The sequence below is a fragment of the Oncorhynchus kisutch genome, linkage group LG19 (genome assembly GCF_002021735.2).
Source record: "Oncorhynchus kisutch isolate 150728-3 linkage group LG19, Okis_V2, whole genome shotgun sequence".
Classification (NCBI taxonomy): Eukaryota; Metazoa; Chordata; class Actinopteri; order Salmoniformes; family Salmonidae; genus Oncorhynchus; species Oncorhynchus kisutch.
The window spans coordinates 43,613,656-43,630,667 of NC_034192.2; the positions used below are offsets into that span (position 1 = coordinate 43,613,656).

The following is a 17,012-nucleotide window of genomic DNA, read 5'->3' on the forward strand; positions in this document are numbered from 1 at the left end:
AGTACATTAGAGTGTCTAGTTTGAGACACAGACGTCTCACATGTCCTCAACTGGCAGCTTCATTAAATTGAACGTCAACAGCGAAGAGGTGACCACGGGATGCTGGCCTTCTAGGCAGAGTTCCTCTGTCCACTGTCTGTGTTCTTTTGCACATCTTAATCTTTTATTTTTATTGGCCAGTCTGAGATATGGCTTTTTATTTGCAACTCTGCCTAGAAGGCCAGCATCCCGGAGTCGCCTCTTCACTGTTGACGTTGAGACTGGTGTTTTGCAGGCACTATTTAATGAAGCTGCCAGTTGAGTACTTGTGAAGCGTCTGTTCAATATAGTGTTCAATATTCCCAGGTAAGGACTATTTCTCTCTATACCATTTGTATTTCATATACCTTTGACTATTGGATGTTCTTATAGGCACTTTAGTATTGCCAGTGTAACAGTATAGCTGCCGTACCTCTCCTCGCTCCTACCTGGGCTCGAACCAGGAACACAACGACAACAGCCAACCTCGAAGCAGCGTTACCCATGCAGAGCAAGGGGAACAACTACTCCAAGTATCAGAGCGAGTGACGTTTGAAACGCTATTAGCGCGCACCCCGCTAACTAGCTAGCCATTTCACATCACATCGTTACACCAGCCTAGTCTCGGGAGTTGATAGGCTTGAAGTCATAAACAGCAGAGCTGCTGGCAAAACGCACGAAAGTGCTGTTTGAATTAATTTTTATGATCCTGCTGGTGCCTACCATCGCTCAGTCAGACTGCTCTATCAAATCATAGACTTAGTTATAACATAATAACACACAGAAATACGAGCCTTAGGTCATTAATGTGGTCGAATCCGGAAACTATAATCTCGAAAACAAGATGTTTATTCTTTCAGTGAAATGGGGAACCGTTCCGTATTTTATCTAACGGGTGGCATGCATAAGTCTAAATATTCCTGTTACATTGCACAACCTTCAATGTTATGTCATAATTACGTTAAATTCTGGCAAATTAGGCGGCCCAAACAGTTGCATATACCCTGACTCTGCGTGCAATGAACGCAAGAGAAGTGACACAATTTCACCTGGTTAATATTGCCTGCTAACCTGGATTTCTTTTAGCTAAATATGCAGGTTTAAAAGTATATACTTGTGTATTGATTTTAAGAAAGGCATTGATGTTTATGGTTAAGTACACATTGGAGCAACGACAGTCGTTGATTGATTGTTTTTTATAAGATAAGTTTAATGCTAGCTAGCAACTTACCTTGGCTTACTGCATTCACGTAACAGACAGGCTCGTCATGGAGTGCAATGTAATCAGGTTGTTAGAGCGTTGGACTAATTAACTGTAAGGTTGCAAGATTGATCCCCCGAGCTGACAAGGTAAAACTCTGTCGTTCTGCCCCTGAAGGCAGAACGTTCCTAGGCCGTCATTGAAAATAAGTATGTGTTCTTAACTGACTTGCCTAGCTAAATAAAGGTGTAAAAAATAAATACAAATCGGCGCTCAAAAATACCGATTTCCGATTGTTATGAAAACGTGAAATCTGCCCTAATTAATTGGCCATTCCGATTAATCGGTAGACCTCTAGTGTTAACCCCATTGTAACATGTTGTGTTAGTAATGTTAACCTTATTGTAACGTGTGGTGTTGAATAACCCCATTGTAACATGTGGTGTCAGTAGTGTTACTCCCATTGTAACATGTGGTGTCAGTAGTGTTAACCTTATTGTGAGGTGTGTTGTCAGTAGTATTATGTAACCCCATTGTAACATGTGGTGTCAGTAGTGTTAACGCCATTGTAACGTGGTGTCATGCATGTTAACGTCATTGTAAAGATGTGGTGTCGGCAGTGTTAACCCCATTATACCATGCGGTGTCAGTAGTGTTAATCCCATTGTAACATGTGGTATAGGTAGAGTTTAAAAAACAACAACACGGAGTGTCACATAAACAAACGTACGGTCAATAACACAATATAAAAAGCTATGTACAGTGTGTGCAAATGTAGAAGAGTGGGGAGGCAGGAAATAAATAGGCCATGGGGACGAAATAATTACAATTTAGCATTAACACTGGAGTGATAGATGTGCAACCCTAATTTAACATGTGCTGTTGGTAGTGTTAAGTAACACCATTGTAACATGTATGTTAACCCTATTGTAACATGTGGTGTCAGCAGTGTTAACCTTATTGTAACGTGTGGTTTCAGTTGTGTTAAGTAGCCCCATTGTAACATGTGGTATTGGTAGTGTTAACCCTATTGTAACATGTGGTGTCGGCAGTGTTAACCCTATTGTAACATGTGGTGTCGGCAGTGTTAACCTTATTGTAACATGTGGTGTCGGCAGTGTTAACCTTATTGTAACATGTGGTGTCGGCAGTGTTAACCTTATTGTAACATGTGGTGTCGGCAGTGTTAACCTTATTGTAACATGTGGTTTCAGTTGTGTTAAGTAGCCCCATTGTAACATGTGGTATTGGTAGTGTTAACCCTATTGTAACATGTGGTGTCGGCAGTGTTAACCTTATTGTAACATGTGGTGTCGGCAGTGTTAACCTTATTGTAACATGTGGTGTCGGCAGTGTTAACGTTATTGTAACATGTGGTTTCAGTTGTGTTAAGTAGCCCCATTGTAACATGTGGTATTGGTAGTGTTAACCCTATTGGAACATGTGGTGTCGGCAGTGTTAACCCTATTGTAACGTGGTGTCGGCAGTGTTAACCTTATTGTAACATGTGTAACATGTGGTGTCGGCAGTGTTAACCTTATTGTAACATGTGGTGTCGGCAGTGTTAACCTTATTGTAACATGTGGTGTCGGCAGTGTTAACCTTATTGTAACATGTGGTGTCGGCAGTGTTAACCTTATTGTAACATGTGGTGTCGGCAGTGTTAACCTTATTGTAACATGTGGTTTCAGTTGTGTTAAGTAGCCCCATTGTAACATGTGGTATTGGTAGTGTTAACCCTATTGTAACGTGGTGTCGGCAGTGTTAACCTTATTGTAACATGTGGTGTCGGCAGTGTTAACCTTATTGTAACATGTGGTGTCGGCAGTGTTAACCTTATTGTAACATGTGGTTTCAGTTGTGTTAAGTAGCCCCATTGTAACATGTGGTATTGGTAGTGTTAACCCTATTGTAACATGTGGTGTCGGCAGTGTTAACCTTATTGTAACATGTGGTTTCAGTTGTGTTAAGTAGCCCCATTGTAACATGTGGTATTGGTAGTGTTAACCCTATTGGAACATGTGGTGTCGGCAGTGTTAATCTTATTGTAACATGTGGTTTCAGTTGTGTTAAGTAGCCCCATTGTAACATGTGGTATTGGTAGTGTTAACCCTATTGGAACATGTGGTGTCGGCAGTGTTAACCTTATTGTAACATGTGGTTTCAGTTGTGTTAAGTAGCCCCATTGTAACATGTGGTATTGGTAGTGTTAACCCTATTGGAACATGTGGTGTCGGCAGTGTTAACCTTATTGTAACATGTGGTTTCAGTTGTGTTAAGTAGCCCCATTGTAACATGTGGTATTGGTAGTGTTAACCCTATTGTAACATGTGGTGTCGGCAGTGTTAACCCTATTGTAACATGTGGTGTCGGCAGTGTTAACCTTATTGTAACATGTGGTGTCGGCAGTGTTAACCTTATTGTAACATGTGGTGTCGGCAGTGTTAACCTTATTGTAACATGTGGTGTCGGCAGTGTTAACCTTATTGTAACATGTGGTTTCAGTTGTGTTAAGTAGCCCCATTGTAACATGTGGTATTGGTAGTGTTAACCCTATTGTAACATGTGGTGTCGGCAGTGTTAACCTTATTGTAACATGTGGTGTCGGCAGTGTTAACCTTATTGTAACATGTGGTGTCGGCAGTGTTAACCTTATTGTAACATGTGGTTTCAGTTGTGTTAAGTAGCCCCATTGTAACATGTGGTATTGGTAGTGTTAACCCTATTGGAACATGTGGTGTCGGCAGTGTTAACCCTATTGTAACGTGGTGTCGGCAGTGTTAACCTTATTGTAACATGTGTAACATGTGGTGTCGGCAGTGTTAACCTTATTGTAACATGTGGTGTCGGCAGTGTTAACCTTATTGTAACATGTGGTGTCGGCAGTGTTAACCTTATTGTAACATGTGGTGTCGGCAGTGTTAACCTTATTGTAACATGTGGTTTCAGTTGTGTTAAGTAGCCCCATTGTAACATGTGGTATTGGTAGTGTTAACCCTATTGTAACGTGGTGTCGGCAGTGTTAACCTTATTGTAACATGTGGTGTCGGCAGTGTTAACCTTATTGTAACATGTGGTGTCGGCAGTGTTAACCTTATTGTAACATGTGGTTTCAGTTGTGTTAAGTAGCCCCATTGTAACATGTGGTATTGGTAGTGTTAACCCTATTGTAACATGTGGTGTCGGCAGTGTTAACCTTATTGTAACATGTGGTTTCAGTTGTGTTAAGTAGCCCCATTGTAACATGTGGTATTGGTAGTGTTAACCCTATTGGAACATGTGGTGTCGGCAGTGTTAATCTTATTGTAACATGTGGTTTCAGTTGTGTTAAGTAGCCCCATTGTAACATGTGGTATTGGTAGTGTTAACCCTATTGGAACATGTGGTGTCGGCAGTGTTAACCTTATTGTAACATGTGGTTTCAGTTGTGTTAAGTAGCCCCATTGTAACATGTGGTATTGGTAGTGTTAACCCTATTGGAACATGTGGTGTCGGCAGTGTTAACCTTATTGTAACATGTGGTTTCAGTTGTGTTAAGTAGCCCCATTGTAACATGTGGTATTGGTAGTGTTAACCCTATTGTAACATGTGGTGTCGGCAGTGTTAACCCTATTGTAACATGTGGTGTCGGCAGTGTTAACCTTATTGTAACATGTGGTGTCGGCAGTGTTAACCTTATTGTAACATGTGGTGTCGGCAGTGTTAACCTTATTGTAACATGTGGTGTCGGCAGTGTTAACCTTATTGTAACATGTGGTTTCAGTTGTGTTAAGTAGCCCCATTGTAACATGTGGTATTGGTAGTGTTAACCCTATTGTAACATGTGGTGTCGGCAGTGTTAACCTTATTGTAACATGTGGTGTCGGCAGTGTTAACCTTATTGTAACATGTGGTGTCGGCAGTGTTAACCTTATTGTAACATGTGGTTTCAGTTGTGTTAAGTAGCCCCATTGTAACATGTGGTATTGGTAGTGTTAACCCTATTGGAACATGTGGTGTCGGCAGTGTTAACCCTATTGTAACGTGGTGTCGGCAGTGTTAACCTTATTGTAACATGTGTAACATGTGGTGTCGGCAGTGTTAACCTTATTGTAACATGTGGTGTCGGCAGTGTTAACCTTATTGTAACATGTGGTGTCGGCAGTGTTAACCTTATTGTAACATGTGGTGTCGGCAGTGTTAACCTTATTGTAACATGTGGTTTCAGTTGTGTTAAGTAGCCCCATTGTAACATGTGGTATTGGTAGTGTTAACCCTATTGTAACGTGGTGTCGGCAGTTTTAACCTTATTGTAACATGTGATGTCGGCAGTGTTAACCTTATTGTAACATGTGGTGTCGGCAGTGTTAACCTTATTGTAACATGTGGTGTCGGCAGTGTTAACCTTATTGTAACATGTGGTTTCAGTTGTGTTAAGTAGCCCCATTGTAACATGTGGTATTGGTAGTGTTAACCCTATTGTAACATGTGGTGTCGGCAGTGTTAACCTTATTGTAACATGTGGTTTCAGTTGTGTTAAGTAGCCCCATTGTAACATGTGGTATTGGTAGTGTTAACCCTATTGGAACATGTGGTGTCGGCAGTGTTAATCTTATTGTAACATGTGGTTTCAGTTGTGTTAAGTAGCCCCATTGTAACATGTGGTATTGGTAGTGTTAACCCTATTGGAACATGTGGTGTCGGCAGTGTTAACCTTATTGTAACATGTGGTTTCAGTTGTGTTAAGTAGCCCCATTGTAACATGTGGTATTGGTAGTGTTAACCCTATTGGAACATGTGGTGTCGGCAGTGTTAACCTTATTGTAACATGTGGTTTCAGTTGTGTTAAGTAGCCCCATTGTAACATGTGGTATTGGTAGTGTTAACCCTATTGGAACATGTGGTGTAAGCAGTGTTAACACCATTGTTTCAAGAAGTCTTTACTTTTGCTTGTGTGCTGTCCATTAGACTTACCGATAGAGAAGACACATGACCAAGCTAAACCAGCAGCTGCTATTGTATGTCTGCACAAAATTAGCTTTGTTAAGCTGGGGATAATAACCTAATAAGTACTAAGTAAATAGTCTGGTCACCCCATGTCCACACTAAAGCCCCTTTTCACTATGATAGTAAGACAGTATTAGGGAACCATAGGTGCTTATGACAAGTCTGGTAAGTAATGCATTATGATGGTACCAATATGCAATAGTGGATTCGTAATTAGGACAGGAGTTGATACAGCTCTTATACAACCTTGAGCAACCAACCACCAAGGATACTTGGTATGGAGTCATGGATGCTAACATTGGTATCAGTCTTGCAGTCTAAGACTATATATCAAGGCCTGAAACACCCATTGTCTTCCATTATACAGTATGACTACCCAGGGTTCTTGTAGGGTAAGGAATGTGATGCCTCCTGTAGGTGCACTGCACACACACACACACCTATGTTAGTTACTGTGTACTTTACTTTATGTTAGGTGCTCTGAACTAACAATGTGTCCTTACATGACACGACACTAGGAGGCTAAATTGCATGTTGCAGTGTGAAAGCTTTTTAGCTACCATAACACTGAATTATGTATTCACTAGCTGATTCATTCTTTATAGGAGATGTTGCTGAGCTGCGCTCAGGTTTTGAGTGTGACCTTTTGTTATTTTTGAAAATGGAATTCCAAAGTAATGTGCTCAAAAGTAAAGAATAAATGTTTTGTAAATGAAAATAGTTTATATAATTCATGGGTAGGCAACTAGATACAGCTACGGACCGATTTATATCGTAACGGATGTTCTGTCACGCACCGGACCTTAGAGATCCTCATTATTCTCTATGTTTGGTTAGGTCAGGGTGTGACTCGGGTGGGAAAGTCTATGTTTTCTATTTCTTTGTTTTTGGCCGTGTGTGTGTGTGTGTGTCTGGTTCCCAATCAGAGGCAGCTGTCTATCTGTCTCTGATTGGGTTTTGTGGGATCTTGTTTTCTGTTTAGTGTCTGTACCTGACAGAACTGTGTGCTTTCATTTTCACTTTGGTTATTTTGTTTGAGTGTTTAAAAAAAAAAAAAAAATCACAAACACTTTCCACGCTGCGCTTTGGTCCACTCCTTTCGCCGAGAGCCGTAACATGTACGGGTGGGTGTACACTACAAATTGACCACAACTAAGCCCAAAAAGAGAATGTATTTGAAAATAATCATAATTTCACACCTTGATTACATAGAGACATGATCACGTATCTCTTTTTTTCATTTCTGGAAATACTTGGGAACAGATTTCCTGAATTAACAAATTTTTAACTGAATTCCTGGTGATCAAAATTAGTTTATTTTGTTGCTAAAAACATTGAGGGGCCCAGAAAAGTCACTTGCGGGACTGTTATAGTCCGCGGGCCCCTGATATCATTTGTAGTGTGTGTGTGCTTGTTGCCTCTATATATACAGTGCCTTGCGAAAGTATTCGGCCCCCTTGAACTTTGCGACCTTTTGCCACATTTCAGGCTTCAAACATAAAGATATAAAACTGTATTTTTTTGTGAAGAATCAACAACAAGTGGGACACAATCATGAAGTGGAACGACATTTATTGGATATTTCAAACTTTTTTAACAAATCAAAAACTGAAAAATTGGGCGTGCAAAATTATTCAGCCCCTTTACTTTCAGTGCAGCAAACTCTCTCCAGAAGTTCAGTGAGGATCTCTGAATGATCCAATGTTGACCTAAATGACTAATGATGATAAATACAATCCACCTGTGTGTAATCAAGTTTCTGTATAAATGCACCTGCACTGTGATAGTCTCAGAGGTCCGTTAAAAGCGCAGAGAGCATCATGAAGAACAAGGAACACACCAGGCAGATCCGAGATACTGTTGTGAAGAAGTTTAAAGCCGGATTTGGATACAAAAATATTTCCCAAGCTTTAAACATCCCAAGGAGCACTGTGCAAGCGATAATATTGAAATGGAAGGAGTATCAGACCACTGCAAATCTACCAAGACCTGGCCGTCCCTCTAAACTTTCAGCTCATACAAGGAGAAGACTGATCAGAGATGCAGCCAAGAGGCCCATGATCACTCTGGATGAACTGCAGAGATCTACAGCTGAGGTGGGAGACTCTGTCCATAGGACAACAATCAGTCGTATATTGCACAAATCTGGCCTTTATGGAAGAGTGGCAAGAAGAAAGCCATTTCTTAAAGATATCCATAAAAAGTGTTGTTTAAAGTTTGCCACAAGCCACCTGGGAGACACACCAAACATGTGGAAGAAGGTGCTCTGGTCAGATGAAACCAAAATTGAACTTTTTGGCAACAATGCAAAACGTTATGTTTGGCGTAAAAGCAACACAGCTCATCACCCTAAACACACCATCCCCACTGTCAAACATGGTGGTGGCAGCATCATGGTTTGGGCCTGCTTTTCTTCAACAGGGACGGGGAAGATGGTTAAAATTGATGGGAAGATGGATGGAGCCAAATACAGGACCATTCTGGAAGAAAACCTGATGGAGTCTGCAAAAGACCTGAGACTGGGACGGAGATTTGTCTTCCAACAAGACAATGATCCAAAACATAAAGCAAAATCTACAATGGAATGGTTCAAAAATAAACATATCCAGGTGTTAGAATGGCCAAGTCAAAGTCCAGACCTGAATCCAATCGAGAATCTGTGGAAAGAACTGAAAACTGCTGTTCACAAATGCTCTCCATCCAACCTCACTGAGCTCGAGCTGTTTTGCAAGGAGGAATAGAAAATAATTTCAGTCTCTCAATGTGCAAAACTGATAGAGACATACCCCAAGCGACTTACAGCTGTAATCGCAGCAAAAGGTGGCGCTACAAAGTATTAACTTAAGGGGGCTGAATAATTTTGCACGCCCTATTTTTCTGTTTTTGATTTGTTAAAAAAGTTTGAAATATCCAATAAATGTCGTTCCACTTCATGATTGTGTCCCACTTGTTGTTGATTCTTCACAACAAAATACAGTTTTATATCTTTATGTTTGAAGCCTGAAATGTGGCAAAAGGTCGCAAAGTTCAAGGGGGCCGAATACTTTCGCAAGGCACTGTAGTTGTCTGTAGTGATAATAATGACATACTGTGCCATTCACGATGTAATTTTATTCATCTCCATTAATCATAAAACCTCTTGCCTAGTAGATAGTTTACTAGCTCATGAAGTATAGCACCACTTTATACAGGTCCTTCATACAGTAAAGTGTATTTTAATGAAAACAAAATGGATAATGATATTAAAGATTAAATAATTTTGAAAGATGATAGCAGTCACTTCCTTTCCTTAGCCTAAGTGCTCAGCCCAGTTCTGTGGTATGTAGGGCAGGCTGTGTGTCTCTCTAAACCAGTAGTATCCATTCATATTACACATCATTTTAGACCAAACACTCATGGAATTGTTCAGTATTCACACAAAGCATGGTGCTACACTGTTTTGCTGTTTGTTTGACCCTTTCGACTAAAGGTCATATCAGTAAATGTGACATTAAAGAAGAAGAATACTTTATTGGCTATTTATTATACATGTGATCCGGCTTCAAAATACCAGACATCACATCCGCAACAAAACCAAGACCTATTGATTTCAATCTAACTTGTATTGCGTTACACAGCTGTTATTTTATGGCCTATAATTAGTGGGTACTCTAACCTCTGAGCACAATATGAAAAGGCTACATCTTACTCTGTGCTACAACTTTCTCCGTGCTGCATCTTACTCCGTGCTACATCTTACTCTGTGCTACATCTTACTCCATGCTGCATCTTACTCCGTGCTACATCTTACTCCGTGCTACACCTTACTCCGTGCTACTTCTTACTCTGTGCTGCATCTTACTCCGTGCTACACCTTACTCCGTGCTACTTCTTACTCTGTGCTACATCTTACCCCGTGCTGCATTTTATTCCACGTTTCTTCTTACTCCGGCTACTTCTTACTCTGTGCTACATCTTACTCCGTGCTGCATCTTACTCCGTGCTGCTTCTTGTAGACCAGTTTGTGAGACTATGGGTCAGTTCCTGTTAAGAAGTCCTACATGTAGAGTAACAATGGCCAACCCTACTCCCGGAGAACTATCTGGGTATGCAGGCTTTTGCTCCAGCCTTGCTCCAATCTGATTCAGTTGATCAGCTATTCGTCAGTATCTTGTTTGGCTCAATTAGCTGGAGGATAGGGCTTCATATCCTGAGTTTTGACCACCCCTGTCATTCACAGAGAATAGGGAATGGGGTCTCTAGAGACTGGAGAGAGATAAAGAGAGGACTGAGAAAGCACTGTCCTGTCCTAGCACAACACAGCTGAATACAGGCCATTGTTAGGCCATGCAAAGCCATGGAGCCACTAGACCGTGTAATGCTACACTGCTCAGAGTACTGGCCTATATTAATTTCTATAGGCTAACACTGTTTGTTTTCACAGTTATCATAACTTGTTTCCTGTGGTCATATTTTCATGTCTCATTGACTTTGTTCCTCTTGTAGGCATTCATTTCACACAGCATATTTTTAGTTAGCATATAGCTAACTATCTCAAGATGAGTTTCCGTTTTTCTCATTCCGACTGAAATATTTGTTTTGTTTACTCGTTGAATGGGGTAGCACACTCTGTAGTCTGTTGTCAGTTTCCCTGCTCTGGTGAGAGCTACAGTTTCAGATTATAATCTAGGCACTAGATCAGGGTTCATTCTCTTCCACACTCACTCACAAGGAGTTGGGAATTCACTTGCTGCCATCTTCAAAGCCCCTTTGTTCATCGGTAGAGATTCCGCTGACCTTGCTGGACAACGCTGACAGAGAGCTGGAGAGAGCGAGAGAGTTAGAATGAATTGGGGAGACAGACAGAAAGAGAGAGAAAATAACGTGAGAGGGGAAATTACAGTGAGAGAATGAGGGAAGGAACGAGAGAGAGTTGCACAAGAGGCTTTTGTCATCTGGTAGCCATTTTGATTCTCCGTTGATCCGCATGCCTCCATGCCTACTGCCTTGCCCTAGTACAGTAACATAATGTCCATACAACCTACGTTAGCCAATAGTCACTTGGATGTGCTGCCAAATTCTATAAAATGACTTTGAAGGCGGCTTATGGTAGAGAAATTAACAATCAATTCTCTTTCAACAGCTCTGGTGGACATCCCTGCAGTCAGCATGCCAGTTGCGCGCTCCCTCAAAACTTGAGACATCTGTGGAATTGTGTTTTGTGACAAAACTGGCCTTTTATTGTCCCCAGCACAAGGTGCACCTGTGTAATGATCATGCTGTTTAATCAGCTTTCTGATATACCACACCTGTTGGATGGATTATTTTGGCAAAGGAGAAATGCTCACTAACAGGGATGTAAACACATTTGTGCACAACATTTGAGAGAAATATGCTTTTTGTGCATATGGAAAATGTGTGGGATCTTTTATTTCAGCTCATGAAACATGGGACCAACACTTTACATGTTGCGTTTATGTTTTTGTTCAGTGCACAATGTTCACACACACACACAAAACACTCACACACAAACACACTGTACAGTACACACCTATGAGTGACTCAAATGATCTCAATGTCCTAACAATGTCCTAACACAGACTTGAAGCTCACACTCCAAATTTTACAATATGCACTGATTCTTCTCAATAGATCAAACATTCAAAACCCATAGGAAAACAGACTCACATAGAAATGTGTCAGAATGTCTGTTTATTTAACTGTTTGCTATTTATTAGAAAACATTTAGCAATTTCTACAGATGAGATACAGTACAATATTGTTTGTGTAATGCACTTTGATCATGCGTCCGCAATGGCACCCTATGCTCTACTCTGCACTAGGCTATATAGGGAATAGAATGCCTTTTGGAAGAAGAAAAAAACAATGTTAACATTTTGCCCAAAAGCACATAGATTTTGGAGTCCAACCTGCATAGAGAGAGACTTCCATTATCTTTTCTCAAGTCCTTTACTTATTAGCCCCCCTCTCACTACAGTACCTAGCAACTCTGATTTATTTTAGAAACTTGTGTTAGTATTCAGCAACTCTGACTATTGTAGAAACTAGTGTTACTATTCAGCAACTCTGATTTATTTTAGAAACTAGTGTTAGTATTCAGCAACTCTGACTATTTTAGAAACTACTGTTAGTATTCAGCAACTCTGACTATTGTAGAAACTACTGTTAGTATTCAGCAACTCTGACTATGATATACGATATATCATATATATATATATGATATACAAGTTGTGAGCCACAGCATATCACATATCACATAATTTTTCATATTAAGTTAGTTCACTTTCCCAGAGAAAGGGGGAACATAAGCAGGCTCTGTTGGTCAGTTAGACTGTATTCAGTTGAAGGCCCTATACACTATTCCTATGATGCTTGTGGAACACTTGTACTGCCACCTGCTGGCATTCATGCTATATGCTATCATACAAGGCTTCCATTAAAGGGGAACTGCACCCCACTGATTTGGCCTCATTTTTTGGCTTGCTCCTCAAGAAATGCTGGCGGCCATGACAGAAGCCAAACGTGAGTTGGCTTGGGGGTGTGGTGGGCGTTTCTTGGGTGTGTCCTTGCCACCACCAAGACACACCCATCTGCCAGAACCTTGCCTGCAGCGGTTTCCCCAAACTCAATCACAACAAGCAAACCTCCTGCGGGATGAGTTCAATAAGTACAGGCAGATGTTTGGTGAGATGCCGGAGGAAGCTTTGAATAGGTCAGTAGCCTGCAGAGGAATATGAAAAGAATGCAATTGCTGAATTTATGTAAATATTCTAAACTAAGCATTTTGATATATTTCAAACGTAATAACAGGTCCATGTACCTTTTTTTACATAACCTTTCACATAATACCATAGAAGCAGTGTTCTGCTAATATAACAATGTTCACCTTCCATTGTCATTCCCAGCTGATACAGATACTGTGCCTATCTGCATTTTGTCTGGTCGTAATGGGGCTACATTGGCAATCATGTCAGTGGTCATACCTTCCTGAGTGGTGTCCCGTATACAACAGGAGTTCCCTGATCCTGTTGCAGAATAGACAGGGTTTTTCCCTCCACATATTGACTAATACCATTCAATTCAATACTAAAAAAATACAATACAAGTAAAAGTTGTGTCTAGTAAAATGTTAATGCTGAGTGCCAGGTCTCCCTCCATTTAGAGACATCAGTATCAAGCCCGTCTGTCAGTCTGGACTTCATCACATCATCTTGCAAGTCTATGTGCTGGCTCCATACATGTTTCTGTGAACACATACACACACAGTCACTGTTCTATTACCAATTGCAGTTAGGATAGATAATATCTCACACACAAACAGAGTTTGAACAGGTCAGAACAGGTAAAACCTAACCAATCGTGGTCTCCCCATCAAACGACGAGGCTGGCTTCTAGCAAAAGCAACTACAGTCCTCTCCATCTGTAGAAATAGGCAGAGTTGAGGTAGAGTTCATTCGTGACAAATGGAATCAAAAGGGTGTTGCAAATAATGGACATTTCTGCTGTACTGTGTTATTAGTAATCCCCTTCAGTCATAGAGCCTCCTTGTGTGGCAAAAGTTAGGAGATATCTAATCAATGGAAGATGAAATTAAACTGACTGAATTAAAAGTTCAAGGAGAAGGATAGGCTACAACGAACAAGAGTCAACAGTTAGGCTGCTACTTAATATTCTGGATGGAGTTGTTGTTATTTATAAACGTTGGATGAGAATGCACCGGAGCCTCAATTAGCCTAGCTAGCTAATGTTAGCTATCATAGCTAGCGTCTCCTGGTTTACTGCAGTCAAGACAGGTACTACGTAATCATATTTGATGATAAATAATCTAGCTATGGCAGCTATTAGTCTACTACAGCACAAGTCCGCTTGGTTGGTTGCTGTCCCTCGTCTCTCCCTCCCTGCTCCCCATGTCACTACTCCCAGTAGGCTACGGCCCCTCCCCCGCCTCTCTGAACCTCTCTCCCTCTTGCACTTTATCAGCTCTGGTTAATAAAGACAATCTGATGCTTCCCTCACTCAGATCGAACCGGGTATGGATCTGACCAGGTCTATACAGAATGGGTCTAGTCCTCAGGTCCATTTCGGAACAAGTCGATGGTGCTGCAGTGGAGCGGGATGAGAGTGTCCTAATCTTACAAGTACTTAAAATGGTCCACTCGCGCGACCGTTCGTGAAGAAGGAGCGACAGTACCTCTTCCCCATCAGGAGGTTGAGAAGTTTGGCATGGGCCCTCAGATTATTGATATTGACCTCTGACATGACCTTTGACTTGAAAGTTCAGTTGAGATTGGTGGACATCGGTTAAGTTAGTGCCCTATTCAGACCCTCTGTTTCTTCCGATTGGTTCCCTCGGACTCAGAACTTCCTGGGCAAAGGTCTGATTCCCATGTCCTCTTACAGTTGAGCCTTGGGACGATGACACTGTCACTGTCCTCAATGGACCTAATAATCCTAACAATACATTTGATTTTAAGAGCCTTTCAAGTCACCCTAGGACACAAAAATGTAAAACACAAGATTGAAAATAGATTTTTTTAAATAGACTAACTCTTCCGTTTCTTCCAGGATGATTCCTCTGGTTGGAACAGCCTGGGCTACTAGAAGGGCTGGACACCCTGGTCCTCTTACAGGTGACCCATGGTCCTCCCTTTCTCTTGGAGGGTGGAACCATCTGGTCCTCTCTTATGGGAGACTCTAGACACTTCACATCCAAACCTCTCTAACCTACAGAATGAAAGAGAATACACACAACCAGACTCACTAAAAGACACCATATGTCTTCACAAATATTGTATGGGATGATATTTTCTTGATAAATGTGATGCTCAACATCACTCAGGGAACTGGCTGGGTGAGTCCTTCTGGTTCTGCCTCCCTTCTCAATCAGGTGACCCATGATGGAACCACCTGAGGGGCAAGGAGGACATAGGCAGGCCCTCTGGTGTTCTCAGGGCTGGAGCTCTGAGTGCTCCAGCCCTGGTGCTCACCCACCATGCTCTTTAGTTCCACAGAGGTCGTAGGCACTGCCTGGTCTTCCTCAACCCTCAGGGCATCGGTCCTGACCATTGGGACTTCACCTCTCTGGACTGTTCTAACTGGTCATCTGAATCCAAGTCAAAGTCAGACTCAAAGCCTGAGGATCAGACCCTTCCTTGTCAGACTGATAGTTGGAGTCAGACTAGTAGCCATTGTCATACAGATGCATTGAGTGTCTTAATACTACCTGTCTTCTCAGAAGATTAAGGTGTTTGTGGTGGGAATGTTGATTCTGTTTATAGAATGTTGTGGGTTTTACAATGTAATTGATGGTTTCTATGGCAAACAAAGATTGGTTTGGCGAACCAGACTTCTAAAGCAATAGTTGGCTATGTGGCCAAGGAGAGATGGACATTGAAATCCAAACAACACAATGAAACACATACAAATAATACAAATATTGCAAGCAATTAAGGCAATAGATGAGATGACAGGACAAGAAACAGCAGCACTCACAGTGCTGGTCACAGTGTTTCTGAAGCTGTGTGGGTCTTGAGTGGAATGCCACAGATTGGGTGTACAGTCATTGGGTGTACTAAATGGACTAGTTCAAAGTATTTTTATTTGACCTTTATTTAACTAGGCAAGTAAGAACAACTTCTTATTTTCAATGACGGCCTGGGAACAGTGGGTTAACTGCCTGTTCAGGGGCAGAACGACAGATTTTGTACCTTGTCAGCTCAGCTACAGTTGCAACCTTTCGGTTACTAGTCCAATGCTCTAACTACTAGGCTACCCTGCCACCCAACAAAAACTGAACGCCAGTGATTATTTGTGGTATTTGTAAACTGATTAGAGGTCTGTGTAGTATTCACAACTGACAGAAGATGTGAATGAAAGCTTGACATGAATTCTCTTTCAATAAAATCATACACAGGCAGCCCAATTCTGATATTTTGACCAATTATTGGCAAAAGAGCTGATCTGATTGTTCCAAAGACCAATTAGTGGAAAAATATCAGAATTGGTCTGCCTCAAGCATTTCGCTACACCCGTAATAACATCTGCTAAATATGTGTATGTGACCAATACAATTTGATTTGTATAAATGTAGCCATAAAGCTTAAAATATCTGGATTAGAATATTTAAAACGCTCTTAGCTTAGTGTGTCTATAGCCTATAACTCTTTTAATGTTCTGTGTGGTTGTGTTTGTTGTCTGTCTGCAGGGCTGGAGTACTGTGTGCGTATGCAGCTAACCAGAACCTGAGCTCCCAGCTGGAAGGCATGAAAAGACTGGTTAGCAGCAACCTGGAGGACCTGCAGACCTTTGCCAATGAGACGCCAACGGTACAGCCTTTTTACGGCAGCTTCAATGACAGTTAACTGTAGGTGTGTAAGAGATGGATAGATTAAACGTCCTCGTGTGTGTGTGTGTGTGTGTGTGTGTGTGTGTGTGTGTGTGTGTGTGTGTGTGTGTGTGTGTGTGTGTGTGTGTGTGTGTGTGTGTGTGTGTGTGTGTGTGTGTGTGTGTGTGTGTGTGTGTGCGTGCGTGTGTGTGTTTGCGTGTGTGTGTGCGCGAGAGATAGAAAGAGGCTGACAGAGTAACACAATCTCTGACTAAAAAAGGAGTCCTGCGTTTCTGTAACTTTATTCTGCTCTTCTTTTCACAGCAAATTGATTACCTAATAGCACAATACGCCACTGCCAAGTACACAGTCATTTCTGACCTAGATAGTAAGTCCATATTGTCTCTGTTCAGTCTATTGTCTGTTGCAGAAAACTATGAATCTATGGCCATATCAGGTCCCCTAGATACATAACAGAGTTGG

General features: G+C 41.4%; 1 protein-coding gene across 14 annotated transcripts in view; it reads left to right on the forward strand.

The window, feature by feature from the left end:
* Positions 1-17,012, forward strand: part of LOC109864858 (prominin-1-A) — a 112,351-nt gene that overhangs the window by 60,049 nt on the left and 35,290 nt on the right. For all 14 annotated transcript variants that reach the window (XM_031798413.1, XM_020452867.2, XM_020452870.2 and 11 more), the window contains 2 exons: positions 16,410-16,530; positions 16,854-16,917. In XM_031798413.1, the coding sequence (XP_031654273.1) occupies positions 16,410-16,530; positions 16,854-16,917 (185 nt within the window). The remainder of the gene's footprint in view (positions 1-16,409; positions 16,531-16,853; positions 16,918-17,012) is intronic.